The sequence below is a fragment of the Dama dama genome, chromosome 30 (assembly GCF_033118175.1).
Source record: "Dama dama isolate Ldn47 chromosome 30, ASM3311817v1, whole genome shotgun sequence".
Lineage (NCBI taxonomy): Eukaryota > Metazoa > Chordata > Mammalia > Artiodactyla > Cervidae > Dama > Dama dama.
Window position 1 is genome coordinate 50,053,358 of NC_083710.1, and position 14,478 is coordinate 50,067,835.

The 14,478-nt window shown below is 39.7% G+C and overlaps 1 protein-coding gene across 3 annotated transcripts in view; it reads left to right on the plus strand.

The window, feature by feature from the left end:
• Positions 1 to 33: 33 nt before the first annotated feature.
• Positions 34 to 14,478, plus strand: part of PIBF1 (progesterone immunomodulatory binding factor 1) — a 222,750-nt gene continuing 208,305 nt past the window's right edge. Inside the window, exons 1-3 of one of the 3 annotated variants that reach the window (XR_009691357.1) lie at positions 34 to 375; positions 1,359 to 1,658; positions 10,275 to 10,375. Coding sequence is in view for 1 of the 3 variants with exons in the window: in XM_061133609.1 (XP_060989592.1) it covers positions 1,407 to 1,658; positions 10,275 to 10,375 (353 nt within the window). In the remaining 2 variants the exon portion in view is untranslated. Of the gene's footprint in view, positions 376 to 1,358; positions 1,659 to 5,714; positions 5,810 to 10,274; positions 10,376 to 14,478 lie in introns of those variants that run through there. The other 2 variants (XM_061133609.1, XM_061133610.1) reach the window with 2 other exon arrangements.

Here is a 14,478-nt window from a genome sequence, read left to right on the forward strand (position 1 = left end):
CCCAGCATTCATTGCTTCCTGCGCCCGGGTGGACCGGGGAGCGCTGAGTTCCGGCAGCGTGGGCGTCAGCCAGGAAGCTGTCTCCTCTGTCCTCCCCGCGCGGAAATGGTTGTCGTGGTTACCGGTGCTAACCGTCTCCCACCTGTGATTCCTTGTTGAGGGTCTGCAACCCGAGCTGCCCTCTGGAGACACTTCTAGCTCCTCTAAGAGGCGACTGCGCGAGTCTTCAACGTGGAGTAATTGAAGCTTTCCGGGTAGCTCGAGGCTACTCCGTTTTCGCATTGGTGTAGGAATCCTCTGATGCTGCCAAATTCGGGTTTTACCCTTCACGCAACACGTGTGGGCAGTGCCAGTCCTTCACCCTTTGTGATCCAGGTGATGTTACCTTCTTTGATTCGCCATTCCTTACCTACCCCTGTCCCTTTAAAAATGAGGGAAGCCGATCCTGAGTTCTCAGGTTTCCGCTACACACATTCTCCCTAATCCTTCAGTTAAAAAGAAAAAAAAAAAACAAAAAAACCCTAGTATCTTCAATACCATAAGTAATTTATTATATTGTGCAGAATTAAAGGAAGGTAGTTGCTGGAATTTGTGTGAAAGGGTAGAGTTTTAGACTGAGGAATTTTTCACCATCTTGTTTAATTTTGCTATCTGCAAGCCTATAAAAATGTGTTTTATCTCAGCTTCCGGTTTTAAAAAAACTTGTGATGTAGCTTTACCTGTAGAATAAATTCAGAACATATTGAAATATTCAAGGACCTCCACAGTGTTGATTATGCATAAAGGACTATCCTTCTGTGTATTTCTGTTTGGGTGGGGGGTTGGGGGTGAGGAGTCACTACTCACTTTCACATAGGTTTGGCCCAGCTTGAGTACCATTATCTCCTGAGGTTGTTTTACTGTTTCATCACCTTTATACCTTCATACCTGCATGCTTTTCATTTTTTATTACTCCTCTCCAAATCCGTCAAGATTCTAAATTCTCCCTCTGTATAATGTTTCCCTGACCAGCTCTGAAGTAACTTCTTTATCTTACAACATGTGTAACTTTTATGAGTAGCATTCTTGGATACTAGCGATTTAAGGCTTTATTGTTTATTTCTTTCTTTACACCCAAGTAAGAGACCTGCCCCCAGGAACTGAGTTTTTACTTATCAAAAGTGTGGGTTCATAATAGGATTTAATGACTGATTTAATATGTTTGATTTGAGCAGTAATTTACCAATCTCTCTTAGGTTTGAGGGTCCGCCCATTTGCCTAATAATTTCTTAGGGAGTCCTTAGTATCTCTTTGATAAACTTGCTGCTTTCCACAAAGAATGTTTGAATATATTTAAATCAATATTTTTTAATCTACAGAAAATTGAAATAGAATTGGAAACGAAAAGTGACCCATAATAATTTAAAATGTCTCGAAAAGTTAGCAAGGCATCAAAAAAAATGAACATCTCTAGCTCCCTGGAATCTGAAGATATTAGTTTAGAAACAACAATTCCTACAGATGATATTTCCTCATCAGAAGAGCAGGATGGCAAGATCAAAATCACCAGGCAGCTAATTGAACGGAAAGAACTGCTTCATAATATTCAGTTACTGAAAATAGAGCTATCACAGAAAAATATGATGATCGATAATTTGAAAGTTGATTATCTGACAAAGGTAAGACCATGTGTAAATTTTGTTATCTGTGTGCTTTGTTGTCTTCAAACTGCAGATAAATAAGAATTAAGCTTATGAATATTTAATCTGAACTTGATACTTCTAACATTTTGAGAAAATAATTATCAGTGTTTTTTTCCTAGCCAAGTTGTTTTTCTTCTTCACTGAGAATTAGCTTTGATATGACTAGTTGGGTAGGGAGAATCAAGATTATTATTATATTGTTGAATCTGTTTAATCCTTTTCCGTGGAGGTTTGGTTTCTTTTATATCCTGCTATTTGATAGTTACTGTGTCGTAGTACCAAGTATAGCAAATTCAGTTACCATAGCTTTAATAAGTTATCTGCCAAATAAGAAGGAATGCCTCAGTCCTTGTTTTTCTGCCTTTTGTGGTTTTTTTTATAGTTAAGAGTATTTTATGTAAGACCTGGTAAAGTTGTCACTAGTGATAAAAAAAAATTTACAGTGATTTCAGAAAGATAGGAGACTCTTCTTAAGTTTTACTATTCTGTCTTCTGAGAAAGTCTTCTCTTTCCACAGAGAAGAGATATGAAAGATGGTAAACCCTCCATCTTTGCTCTTGACTTCCAGCTCTACCTATCTCCTCCCCTCCCATTTTGTTTCAGTTACGTCTTATCTTTTCTCTGTTAAGTCAGGCTTGGATAGTTCTTGCCTATGTATAGGGATCATGCTGCTAGAAAAATTTCTTGACCACACCTTTCTAGGAAAATGAAATGTCCTAAACCCCAAGGTCTTGATGATGTAAAGAGATCATTTAGGTACATTTTTAAAAAAACATTAATAGTTAATGTTTATCGAGTGCCTATTCTGTGCCAGACTCCACTCTGTGAGCTTTTCTATTATCTCATTTGAGCCATACAACTGAGGTACAGGTGCTTTTAGGGTATCTTCTCTGATCCATCAAATTAAATGAACCAGTAGAATAAATTAGATGGATATTTCATTAAGTACACAGTAAGTATAGTTATTGTTGTGGTTATTGACTAAAGTAACATTGTCATTGTTTTCACTCTGTTTATTTTCTGTGCCTTATACGCATTCATAGTATACTTGCCTTGTTTGTTGGCTATTTGTCTCTCTTAATAGAATGTAAGGTTCCTGAGGACAGGAACGGAGGACTTCTTTGTAGTCCCTGTTGTAGCTTCAATGCTTAGAACTGTCTCTGGCACCTAGCATGTGCTTGGCTGTTTCTTATATGAGTAACTGAACCCCATTTGCTCTTGAAAAAAATGGAACCACAACTGGTTAATAGCTTACCAAAGCCATTCACATAGAAGTGATGGAGCCAGGTGGGATTAACACCAAACAGGCTAAAGCCTGTATTCCATCCAAGCCAGTCTCCTAAGACTTCCTTTTAGGTTCTCTGTGGTGTCACCAACCAAGACTAGGTCACTTGATATTTTATCACTATATCCAGTGGCTTCCCATTTCTTTTGCTTGAGTCATATTTTTACTCCTCAAATGGATTCCCATGGTGATACTGGCTTGTGTATCTCTACCCTTAAGATCTCCTTCCCTGGAACTCATTGAAGAACCCCAAGGTAGGTCTCCATTCTTTTGCCCAGTCAGTCAACAAATAATCTGTTTTTTTAAAATACTTATTCATTTATTTTCTGGTTGTGCTGGGTGTCTCTTGCTGTGTGCGATGAGTGGGGGGCCACTCTCTAGTTGTGGTGCGAGGACGTCTCATTGCTGTGGCTACTCTTGTAGCAGAGCACGAACTCGGGTGCGTAGGCTTCAGTGGTTGTGGCCGGGGGGCTGTCTCACTAATTGGGGCACACGAGCTCCGTTGCCCTGTTGCCTGTGGGGTCTTCATAGACCAGGGATCAGACTGGGGTCCTTTGCTTTACAAAAAGGGTTCTTAACCACTGGACCACCAAGGAAGCCCTAAGTATTCTATTAAATGCAAGCTGTATACCACATTCAAAATTGCATTTTGTTTGGCTACTTTTTAAATTGCTCGTTTTCAACTTGCATGGTGCTCAGTTGTCAATGGTTTCTCTTTTTAAAGTGTGATGTTTACATTATTGGAATGGTGGCTTATTCTTGAGACGCTTCCAAGTATAACAAATTAGAGCTACAGTCCCAGATACACACAGTTTGAGTTTGAATCCTAGCCCTTACAGTTACCTTGGACAGATTCCTTAAGTTTTTTGTTCCCTGATTTCCTATAAAATAATAATCATGTTTTGTACTTCATGGAGTTGTTAGGAAGATTAATCAATGCACATAAACTCTTAGATGGCTATGATGGAGTGTGTGCTCAGTCATGTCTGACCCTTGTACAATAAGTAATAGGGGTAGTTATACTTGCTCAACACTATATTATTATTATTATTACATTGTATCCCATGGTGCTTTATATAATTTTTTATTGTGGTGGTTTTCTGGTTGGGCTGAAAATGTGGAAGATTAAATTAGTCATATTCCTGAGTTTATGATACATAATCATCATTGATCCTTGCAAGATAACTTCTTTGTATGTTTATTCTTTTATTCCTGTCATTCATTTCCCTTCCTCCTCTTCTTTATGTTTGCCTTTACCTTTTAACACTTATTCTTTAAAAATTTTTTTTTCTTGAGGTATATAGTTGATTTATAGTATTATATGTTTCAAGTGTACAACATAGTGTTTCACAATTTTTATTTTTCAAATTATTGATTTATAAATAAAATCAATCAATAAATTGATTAATTTAAATTAATAAATAAATAAATTCAGCTGTGCTGAATCTTTAAACTGCTCACATGGTTTCTCTGGTTGTGGCTGATGGGGACTGCGCTCTAGTTGCAGTGCGTGGGCTTCTCACTGTGGTGGCTGCTCTCGTTGCAGAGCATGGGCTCTGGGACGTGCAGGTCTCAGCAGTTACGAGCATGGGCTCGGTAGTTGTGGCACACAGGCTTAGTTGTCCCACAGCATGTAGGATCTTTCCGGACCAGGGATCGAACCTGTGTACCCTGTATTGGCAGGTGGATTCTTAACCACTGGACCACCAGGGGGGCATCTCATAATTTTTAAAGGTTGTACTCCAATTGGAGTTGTTATAAACATTTATCTTGAAAATGAGTATTTTTCTGATTTTTTCCTTTACATAAATCTAAACGACATGTTTTGTTTTAGATTTTATTTCGTTTATAGTTTTTCCTTTCAACTCAGTGCTGTTTTTAAAATCCTTCATGTGACTACATGTACTTGTAGTCCTTTGCTTCCAGCAGCCACACCGTTCTGGTGTCTACCCATCTGTTCACCCCCTCCCACAGTGCTGGCCTGCAGGTTGCCTCCAAATCCTTGCCACCACATGTGGTATGGCCTTCTTTAGACATTTCTCTTCCAGACCTGCTTTGAGCAATTCTTTGACATATATTGGAGAAGAAAATGGCAACCCACTCCAGTATTCTTGCCTGGAAAATTCCATGGGCAGAGGAACCTGGCAGGCTACAGTCCATGGGATTGCAAAGAGTCGGCCATGACTGAGTGACTGAACACATTGTCACATATACTCAGGAGTGGAATTTCTGGCTGCAGGGTATATGTCTACTTCATTTAAGTGTATTTCCAAATTCCTCTCCAGGGTAGCTGCCTACTCTACCTTCCTGTTTTTTTTTTGTATGCAAGCACTAGAGTTGTCCTGTTTGGAGACCCCTTAAGGGTAATATATTTGCTGTCAAATATGGGAAGAAGTGAGACTCCCCATGGACAGAGGAGCCTGGCGGGTTATAGTTCATAGGGCTGCAAAGAGTCAGACACGACTGAAGCGACTTAGCACGCATGATTGGGAAGAAGTATTATAAGGTAGAAGAATTAGTCTTTAATTTGTCAAATCCAGGGCACCTGGATTATAAAGCAGACCATTACGTGTACCACTAAGGTTAAACACTGCCAGATTAAACTGTTATGTGATGTAGTTGGTAAGATGCATTCTGGCTGCAAAGATGAAAAGTGTGAAGATGTGTGAGTCTGAGATTGATGAAGGAACAGTATTTTTAGCCACTCATTCGTTCTCCAGAGCTTACCGATGCATTGAACATCATGTATATGAAGGTGAAAATGTCACGTTCAGCACTGAAAAAAATGAATTTTCCTCCAGAGACTGTAGTGCCATGAAAATGGTTGGAAATCACAGGGAGGGTAAGTTTCTGCTGAATTTAACTTGTTGCTATTAACGTTTAAATGGCCTGATTTTAAGTTATTTCGGTTCCTGTCATCAGAAGCTTTCAAGTAGTCCTGAATGATCTAGTGTCTTGAATATTATAGTTATTTCTTCTATGGAAAAAGATTGAACCAGCTGTCCAGTGTTCAGCTCTTAGTATGAGAAACTTGAAAAACATTGGTTGCCAGTCACAAAAGTGTGGAAACCAAAGCTTAAGCAGGATAAGGATTTTGTTTCTCTGGTATAACAGAATTCTGAATATAGGCAATTTAGACCTGGTATTTACCGTTGATATCATTAGAAACCCAGGCTCCTTTTAATCTTCTGGGTGGCTGTAAAAATAGCATATGTTTTTCACCTCAAAATCACAGATGGCTGATCTGCCTCCACTGTTGTGTCCATGTTCTAGGCAGAAATAAGGAGAAGGGTGATGGAAAAATGCAGCATATACCAAATGAACTTGTTCTTTAAAGAGCTTTCCTAGAGCTAAAGCTGGTGACCTTGATTGACTACACTACATGTAGGTGCCAGGAGAGGGAAGCTGGGAAGTGTAAATTTTTAACTGGACATGTTGCTGCTAATAAAAATCAGAGTTACTTGAGAAAGAGAGACAAGTAACAGTTTTTTCCTCTCCTCAAGGTCTTAGTTCAGAAATAAGTGAATCTGTATAATCTAACATCTCTCCACACCAACATGGGAACAATATAGTGCTTATGTTTATTACAGCTTGTTACTAGTGGTATGTTGTTGTTCAGTTGCCCAGTCGTGTCTAACTCTTTGTGACCCCATGGACTGCAGCACACCAGGCTTCCCCGTCGTTCACTATCTTCCAGAGTTTGCTCAAACCCATGTCCATTGTATCAGTGATGCCATCTAACCATCTCATCCCCTGTCACCCGCTTCTCCTCCTGCCCTCAATCTTTCCCAGCATCAGGGTCTTTTCCAGTGAGTCGGCTTTTCTCATCAGGTGGCCAGAGTATTAGAGCTTCAGCATCAGTCCTTCCAGTGAATATTCAGGGCTGATTTTCTTTAAGATTGACTGATTTGATCTCCTTGCTGTCCAAGGCACTCTGAAGAGTCTTCTCTGACACCAATTTTGAAAGCATCAATTCTTCAGCGCTCAGCCTTCTTTATGGTCCAACTCTCACATCCGTATGTGACTACTGGAAAGACCATAGCTTTGACTAGATGGATCTTTGTCAGCAAAGTGTTGTCTCTGCTTTTTAATACTTTTCAAAACTAATTGTATAGTTTATTACTAGGACTCATGTTGCTTTGATTTCCCAATCTCTAAAAACCCAAGCAGATTGTTCACAGGAAACTTCACAAGCATTGATTCCCACTCCCCACTCAGCTGCTACTGACTGAGAGCCCTGGAAGGAGAGTTGCTCAGGCCAGGCTTCTTGGTCTTAGAGGACTCTTCACTGCACTTCTATGCACACTTATTGCTGCTGAAATCTCCTTGCTTACTCCACTTGCTTATTCCTCTCCTCCTCACTCTTCTCGCCTGTCAGTTTTTAAATGCTAAAATCTCTTTTTGTTTATCTCTCATTAATGGTCCCTGGGTTCCTCATTGCTTGGGAAGTGCTGGAAGCTTGACTGTCTCTGAGTCGAGGGACTTAAATCTAGAAGTCAGTTGAAATTGTTAAAGTTCTCACCCTGAAAAAAGTAGAAGTTTCACTCCTTGTGATACAGTCTTCTTGATTTGCAGAATGGTAGTTATGAGGAATGTGGTCATCATTTGTTGATTTAAGACATGTATTGAGACATGTGGCCAGGAATACAGCAATGAATATGACAAGAGTCCCTTTTTTATGGAGATCATATTTAAGTGAGAGACATCATCAAACAACAATTAAATAAGCTGTCTTTAAGGTCATGTGATGTAGCATTGCTTAGCAGTGGGAATTTTCTGCTTTAGATAGGAAGTCAGCAAACTTTTCTCTATGAAGACCTGGGCAAGACAGTAACTATTTTAGGCTTTCCAGCTTGCATATGGTCTATTACATATTCTTCCTTCTTCTTTTTTTTTCTTTTTTTTTGGTCTCTTAACAACTTCATAAATGTAAAACCTGTTCCTAGCTTGTGGGCTATATAGGAACAGGACATGGGCAGGATTTGGCCCATCAATTTGATATGTTAACTCTTGCTTTCAATTGTGTGTTAGAGAAGCCATTTGAAGAGTTTAGGCAATTGGACTTATATGTCCTGATTTCTCTTTTCAAAATATCACTGAAGCAATAGACTAAAAGCAGATAAGGTGGAAGAGGAAGACAGTACTAGATAATTGCCTTGTGTAAGACTCCACGTTTTTGGCTTCATCTCCTGGAGCCATTTATTGAGAAATAGAAAGCTGGAAGAAAACTGATGTAGGAGGTAAAATATAAGTTCTGTTTTGAACACATTAAACTCTAAATGCCAATTGGACTCCCAGATGAAATTGTCAGTTTGACTTTAGAGGAAAGTCTATGACTGGAGGTAGGTAGATGTGTGTGTGTGTGTGTGTGTGTAATATACATCAGGGTGTGAAAATGTTAGTTGCTCAGTGACTCTTTGCAACCCCTTGGACTGCAGCTTCCAGGCTCCTCTGTCCATAGGATTCTCTAGGCAAGAATACTGGAGTGGGGTGCCATTCCCTTCTCTAGGAGGTCTTCCTGACATAGGGATCGAACCCAGGTCTCCTGAGTTGCAGGCATGTAAGTACCACATAAAGCTTTGTTATTGGATGACATTACCTGGGGAGAATAGAGGACCCCAAACCAAGCCAAGGGGTAGTCAAACATTAGAAATAGGGTAGAGGAAAAAAACCCATCATAGGAACCTGAGAAGCTTGAGAGGGTCCTGTGAGTTAAGGAAGAAAACCAAAAGGAGTCTATCACATAAGGTGAAAGAGGATGGAGTGGTCAACTCTGCCAAATCATGCAAGCATGTAAGATAAATATCCAGAAATAACCATTGGACTGGGCATCATGGGGGGGATTCATAACCTGAACAAGTATTGTTATTGGAACAGTGTAGGACAAAAACCATATGAAAGTTTTATTAAGGATTGACTTATGTTAATCTGCATATTTTAAAGGGTGAACAAAAATTGCCTGGGTTGAAAGGGAGAGAGTAAAGAATTTTTTAAATGGACAAAGAGTCAGCTCAGGTGTATGGAGACTTAAGAGAGAGCATAACATATTTGAGGAATGGCAAGCATTTTATTTTGGCTAGAATAGAGTTTTCTTTTAAGCTAGTGCCCACAGGCATGGTTGGCAAGGGCCAGATCCAGAAGGAGTAGTGGAGGGACTTCCCTAGTGGTACAGTGGATAAGAGGCCACCTGGCAATGAAGGAGATACGGGTTCGATCCCTGGTCCAGGATCCCACATACCATGGAGCAACTAAGCCCCAAGAGCCAGGACTACTGAGCCCAGCTACTGAAGACCTTAACGCCCTAAAGCCCATGCTCCGCAGCAAGAGAAGCCACCACAGTCAGAAGCCCACGCACCACAGCAAAGAGTAGCCCCTGCTTTCCACAACTGGAGAGAGCCCACATGCAGCAATGAAGACCCAGCACAGCCAAAATTAAATAAATAATAAATTTAAAAAGAAAAAAAGTAGTGGAAATGGCAACCCACTCCAGTATTCTTGCCTGGAGAATCCCATGGACGGAGGAGCCTGGTAGGCTACAGTCCCTGGGGTCGCAAAGAGCCGGACACGACTGAGCGACTTCACTTTCACTTTTCACTTTCAGAGTGCCATGAAGTTTGGAATTTATTCTGAAGACAGGATCCTCTGAAGGATTTAACACTGGGAAATACATTTTTGATAGCATTTTTAAAAGAAAAGGTAAAGGAAGATAGTTTTGGAGATTCGCAAAGCTGAAGGCAGGGAAAGAGTAGGAAACCATTGTCGTAATCTAGGTAAGATACGGCAGGAATCTAACTGAAGACTTGTCATTGGATGTTAAAGAGGATGGTGTAGTTGTGACACCTTTTTATGGAATAAACTCAACAATGAAAAAACTGATTTCTGATCAGGATAAGCAATGGGAGAGATGTATCAAATGTGACTGAGATTTTTTTGCTTTGGAGACCAAGGAGATGTAAAGAATATTAGATTCGGTGAGGTGGGTTACTAGGTTCATTTTGGACATTTGTGGCATCACCCATGTAGTAGTCAATTGAAGACATGTAGCAGTCAGATAATATGGATCTACAATATATGCAGAGTCTAGCCAGGAAAAAATTACCTGGGCAAGGCACCAGCATATAAACCCCAGTTGTCAAAGAGTTTTTCAGTGAGATTAGATTAAGGGAAAAATAATCCTAATGACAGCCTGGTAAAAAATGATTTATGAGGCAGCAGATTCAAAGCATAGTTTAACAACCATTTGTATGAACAAAGTTTTATTAGATTTGCAAATTGACCTTGTTATTTACCTTTTTCTCTTGATTAAGATTGAAGAATTGGAGGAGAAACTTAATGATGCACTTCACCAGAAGCAGCTACTAGCCCTGAGATTAGACAACCAATTGACTTTCCAACAAAAGGATGCCAGGTAAAAGTTTTAAAAAGCAACAATACCTATTTAGCAGTTAAAAATAATGTCATTACCTATTCATGCATGTGATTATGAGCTAAAATAGAGAAATCTTAAAGACAGTAATCATTTTTACATCCAGACTAAGAAAAAACTACTTGATATAATACACAAAAATACAGAAAGCCAGAATTTTATATTCATTCAATAAATATTGCAGATATAAGTGAACCATACATGAAAATGGAAGCACTCTAAACTTATCACCACTTAACTTTCTGTCTTTTTTTTCTCAGCTGTTTGTAAGACCTCCTCAGATAACCCTTTTGCCTTTTTGCATTTCCTCTTCTTAGGGATAGTCTTGATCCACTGCCTCCTGTACAATGTCATGAACCTCTGTCCATAGTTCTTCAGGCACTCTGTCTATCAGATCTATTCCCTTGAATCTATTTGTCACTTCCACTGTATAATCATAAGGGATTTGATTTAGGTCATACCTGAATGGGCTAGTGGTTTTCTCTACTTTCTTCAATTTATGTCTGAATTTGGCAGTAAGGAGTTCATGATCTGAGCCACAGTCAGCTCCTGGTCTTATTTTTGCTGACTGTATAGAGCTTCTCCATCTTTGGCTGCAAAGAATATAATCAGTCTGATTTCTGTATTGGCCATCTGGTGATGTCCATGTGTAGAGTCTTCTCTTGTGTTGTTGGAAAAGGGTGTTTGCTATGATCAGTGTGTTTTCTTGGCAAAACTCTGTTAGCCTTTGCCCTGCTTCATTTTGTACTCCCAGGCCAAACTTGCCTGTTAGCTCCAGATATCTCTTGACTTCCTACTTTTACATTCCAGTCCCCTATAATGAAAAGGACATCTTTTTTGGGAGTTAGCTCTAGAAAGTCTTCTAGGTGTTCAAAGAACCATTCAGCTTCTTCAGCATTAGTGGTTGGGGCATAGACTTGGATTACTGTGATATTGAATAGTGTGCCTCAGAAACGAATGGGGATCATTCTGTCATTTTTGAGATTGCACTCAAGTACTACACTTTGGACTCTGGAAGAGAAATTGAAGGCAGAGGGGAAAGCTAAGATGTACCCATTTGAATGGAGAGTTCCAAAGAATAGCAAAGAGAAATAAGAAAGCATTCCTCAGTGATCAATGCAAAGAAATAGTGGAAAACAACAGAATGGGAAAGACTAGAGGTCTCTTCAAGAAAATTAGAGATATCAAGGGAACACTTCATGCAAAGATGGGCTCAATAAAGGACAGAAATAGTATGGACCTAACAGAAGCAGAAGATATTAAGAAGAGGTGGCAAGAAAAAGAGAACTATACAAAAATATCTTCATGACCCATGATAACCCAGATCACCCACCTAGAGCCAGACATCCTGGAATGCAAAGTCAAGTGGGCCTTAGGAAGCATCACTATGAACTAGTGTAGGTGATGGAATTCCAGTTGAACTATTTCAAATCCTAAAAGATGATGCTGTTGAAATGCTGCACTCAATATGCCAGCAAATTTAGAAAATACAGCAATGGCCACAGGACCGGAAAAGGTCAGTTTTCATTCCAATCCCAAAGAAGGGCAATGGCAAAGACTGTTCAAACTACCACACATTTGCACTCATCTCACATGCTAGCAAAGTAATGCTCAAAATTCTCCAAGCCAGGCTTCAACAGTATGTGAACTGTGAATTTTCAGATGTTCAAGCTGGTTTTAGAAAAGGCAGAGGAACCAGAGATCAAATTGCCAACATCTGCTGGATCATCAAAAAAGCAAGAAAGTTCCAGAAAAAATGTCCACTTCTGCTTTATTGACTATGCCAAAGCCTTTGACTGTATGGATCACAATAAACTGTGAACGCTTCTTAAAGAGATGGGAATACTAGACCACCTTACCTGCCTCTTGAGAAATCTGTATGCAAGTCAAGAAGCAATAGTTAGAACTGGACATGAAACAACGGACTCTTTCCAAATCAGGAAAGGAGTACGTCAAGGCTGTATATTGTCACCCTGCTTATTTAACTTATATGCAGAGTATGTCATGAGAAATGCTGGGCTGGGTGAAGCGCAAGTTGGAGTCAAGATTGCCGGGAGAAGTATCAATAACCTCACATAAGCAGATGGCACTACCCTTATGTCAGAAAGAGGAACTGAAGAGCCTCTTGATGAAAGTGAAAGAAGAGAGTGAAAAACCTGGGTTAAAACTCAAGATTCAAAATGCTAAGATTATGGCATCCGGTCCCATCACTTTATTAGCAGATAGATAGATGGGGAAACAATGGAAACAGTGAGAGATTGTATTTTCTTGGGCTCTAAAATCACTGTGGACAGTGACTGCAACCATGAAATTAAAAGACGCTTGCTCCTTGGAAGAAAAGCTATGACCCACCTAGACAGCATATTAAAAAGCAGAGACATTAGTTTGCCAACAAAGGTCTGTCTAGTGAGAGCTATGGTTTTTCCAGTAGTCATGTATGGATGTGAGAGTTGGACTATAAAGAAAGCTGAGTGCCAAAGAATTGACACTTTTGAACTGTGGTGTTGGAGAAGACTCTGAGAGTCCCGTGGACTGCAAGGAGATCCAACCAGTCTATCCTAAAGGAAATCAGTCCTGACTATTCATTGGAAGGACTGATGCTGAAGCTGAAACTCCAGTACTTTGGCCCCCAAAGAAGTGACTCATTGGAAAGGACCCTGATGCTGGGAAATATTGAAGGCAGGAGGAGAATGGGATGACAGGATGAGATGGTTGGATGGCATCACCAGTTCGATGGACGTGAGTTTGAGCAAGTTCCGGGAGTTGGTGATGGACAGGGAAGCCTGACATGCTGCAGTCCATGGGGTCACAAAGAGTTGGACACGACTGAGTGAACTGTACTGAACCAACTGTCTTAACCTTTCTTCATTTGCTTTGTAGAAAGTATTGATATATTCTGTGGACCTTTGGATTCTTTTGGGCTGAAGTGCCTTCTGTTTGCCTGCCTACTTTCTCCAGTTCAGTTGTGCCGTTATCCAAAGTTCCTTGTATTGTTCTCAAATAGACCTATGCCAGTTGTGCTTACTATACTTCTATAACTTAATTAAAATTACATTTTAAAATGAATACAAAGGCATATACAGTTCTTTGCAGATTATAATGAATTCTTTGGAATGACTCAATAAAAGTGAGTGACCAAAAGATCGTCAAATAAGTGTAAGCAAGACATGTTTAGAGATTAGGGGTAGAAATCAAATCTATAAAAAATATGCTCAGATTTCTTCTCAAGTGTCTTTTTAAAAGGCCTCCTACCATTGTAAAGAAATTGAACTTGGAAATCGTGAGAAATGATTGACAGATAAACAAGGCACATCTCCACATGACAAAAAATCTATACCCTGGGGAGAAAATGTTTCAGATGAATGTTTATTTCTGTATTTTAATTAGAGGTAAATGTAAAAGGAGGCATCTTTCCCATTTGTAAGATTTTACTATTTAACTGATATATTAAAAAATTATCTGATCAGTTATCAGCCACTATCGCATTAGATGAGTGTGGTTCTCAAATTTGACCATGCATCAGAGCCACCTGGAGGGCTTGTGGGAAAAGACTGTTGGGCACACTCTGGGATTCTGACTTGCATTGGGCCCTGAGAATTTGCATTTCTTCCAACTTCCCAGATGATGTGAATGCTGCTACTGGCTTGTGGATAACACTTTGAAAACCACTGCATTGGATAATAGGGTTTCTATTCTAGTTCTTTAGACATTGATCAAATTAAATGAAGTGGGGAGGGCAGTTAGGAGGCTATTGATGTAATCCTCTTAATAGTGGTAAAAAGAGGTTGTATTCTGAATATATTTTAAAGGTAAAGCTGGTTGGATGTCCTAATGGATTCAATGTGCGGTTTAGGAGAGAAAGAGGAATCAAAGATTGTGCCAACCCTTGGTGTGAATAAATCAAAGGATGGAGTTGCTGTCAACTAAGATGGTGAAACCATAATGGAATCCGTTTGTGAGTGAAGAGTGGGAGTTTAGTTTGGAAGATGTTAGGTTAGAGTTATTGTATTAGACATCCATGTGGATATATATGAGAAGTCTGATCTAAAGAGATAAATCTGGGAGCCATTAGGATACAGACAGTA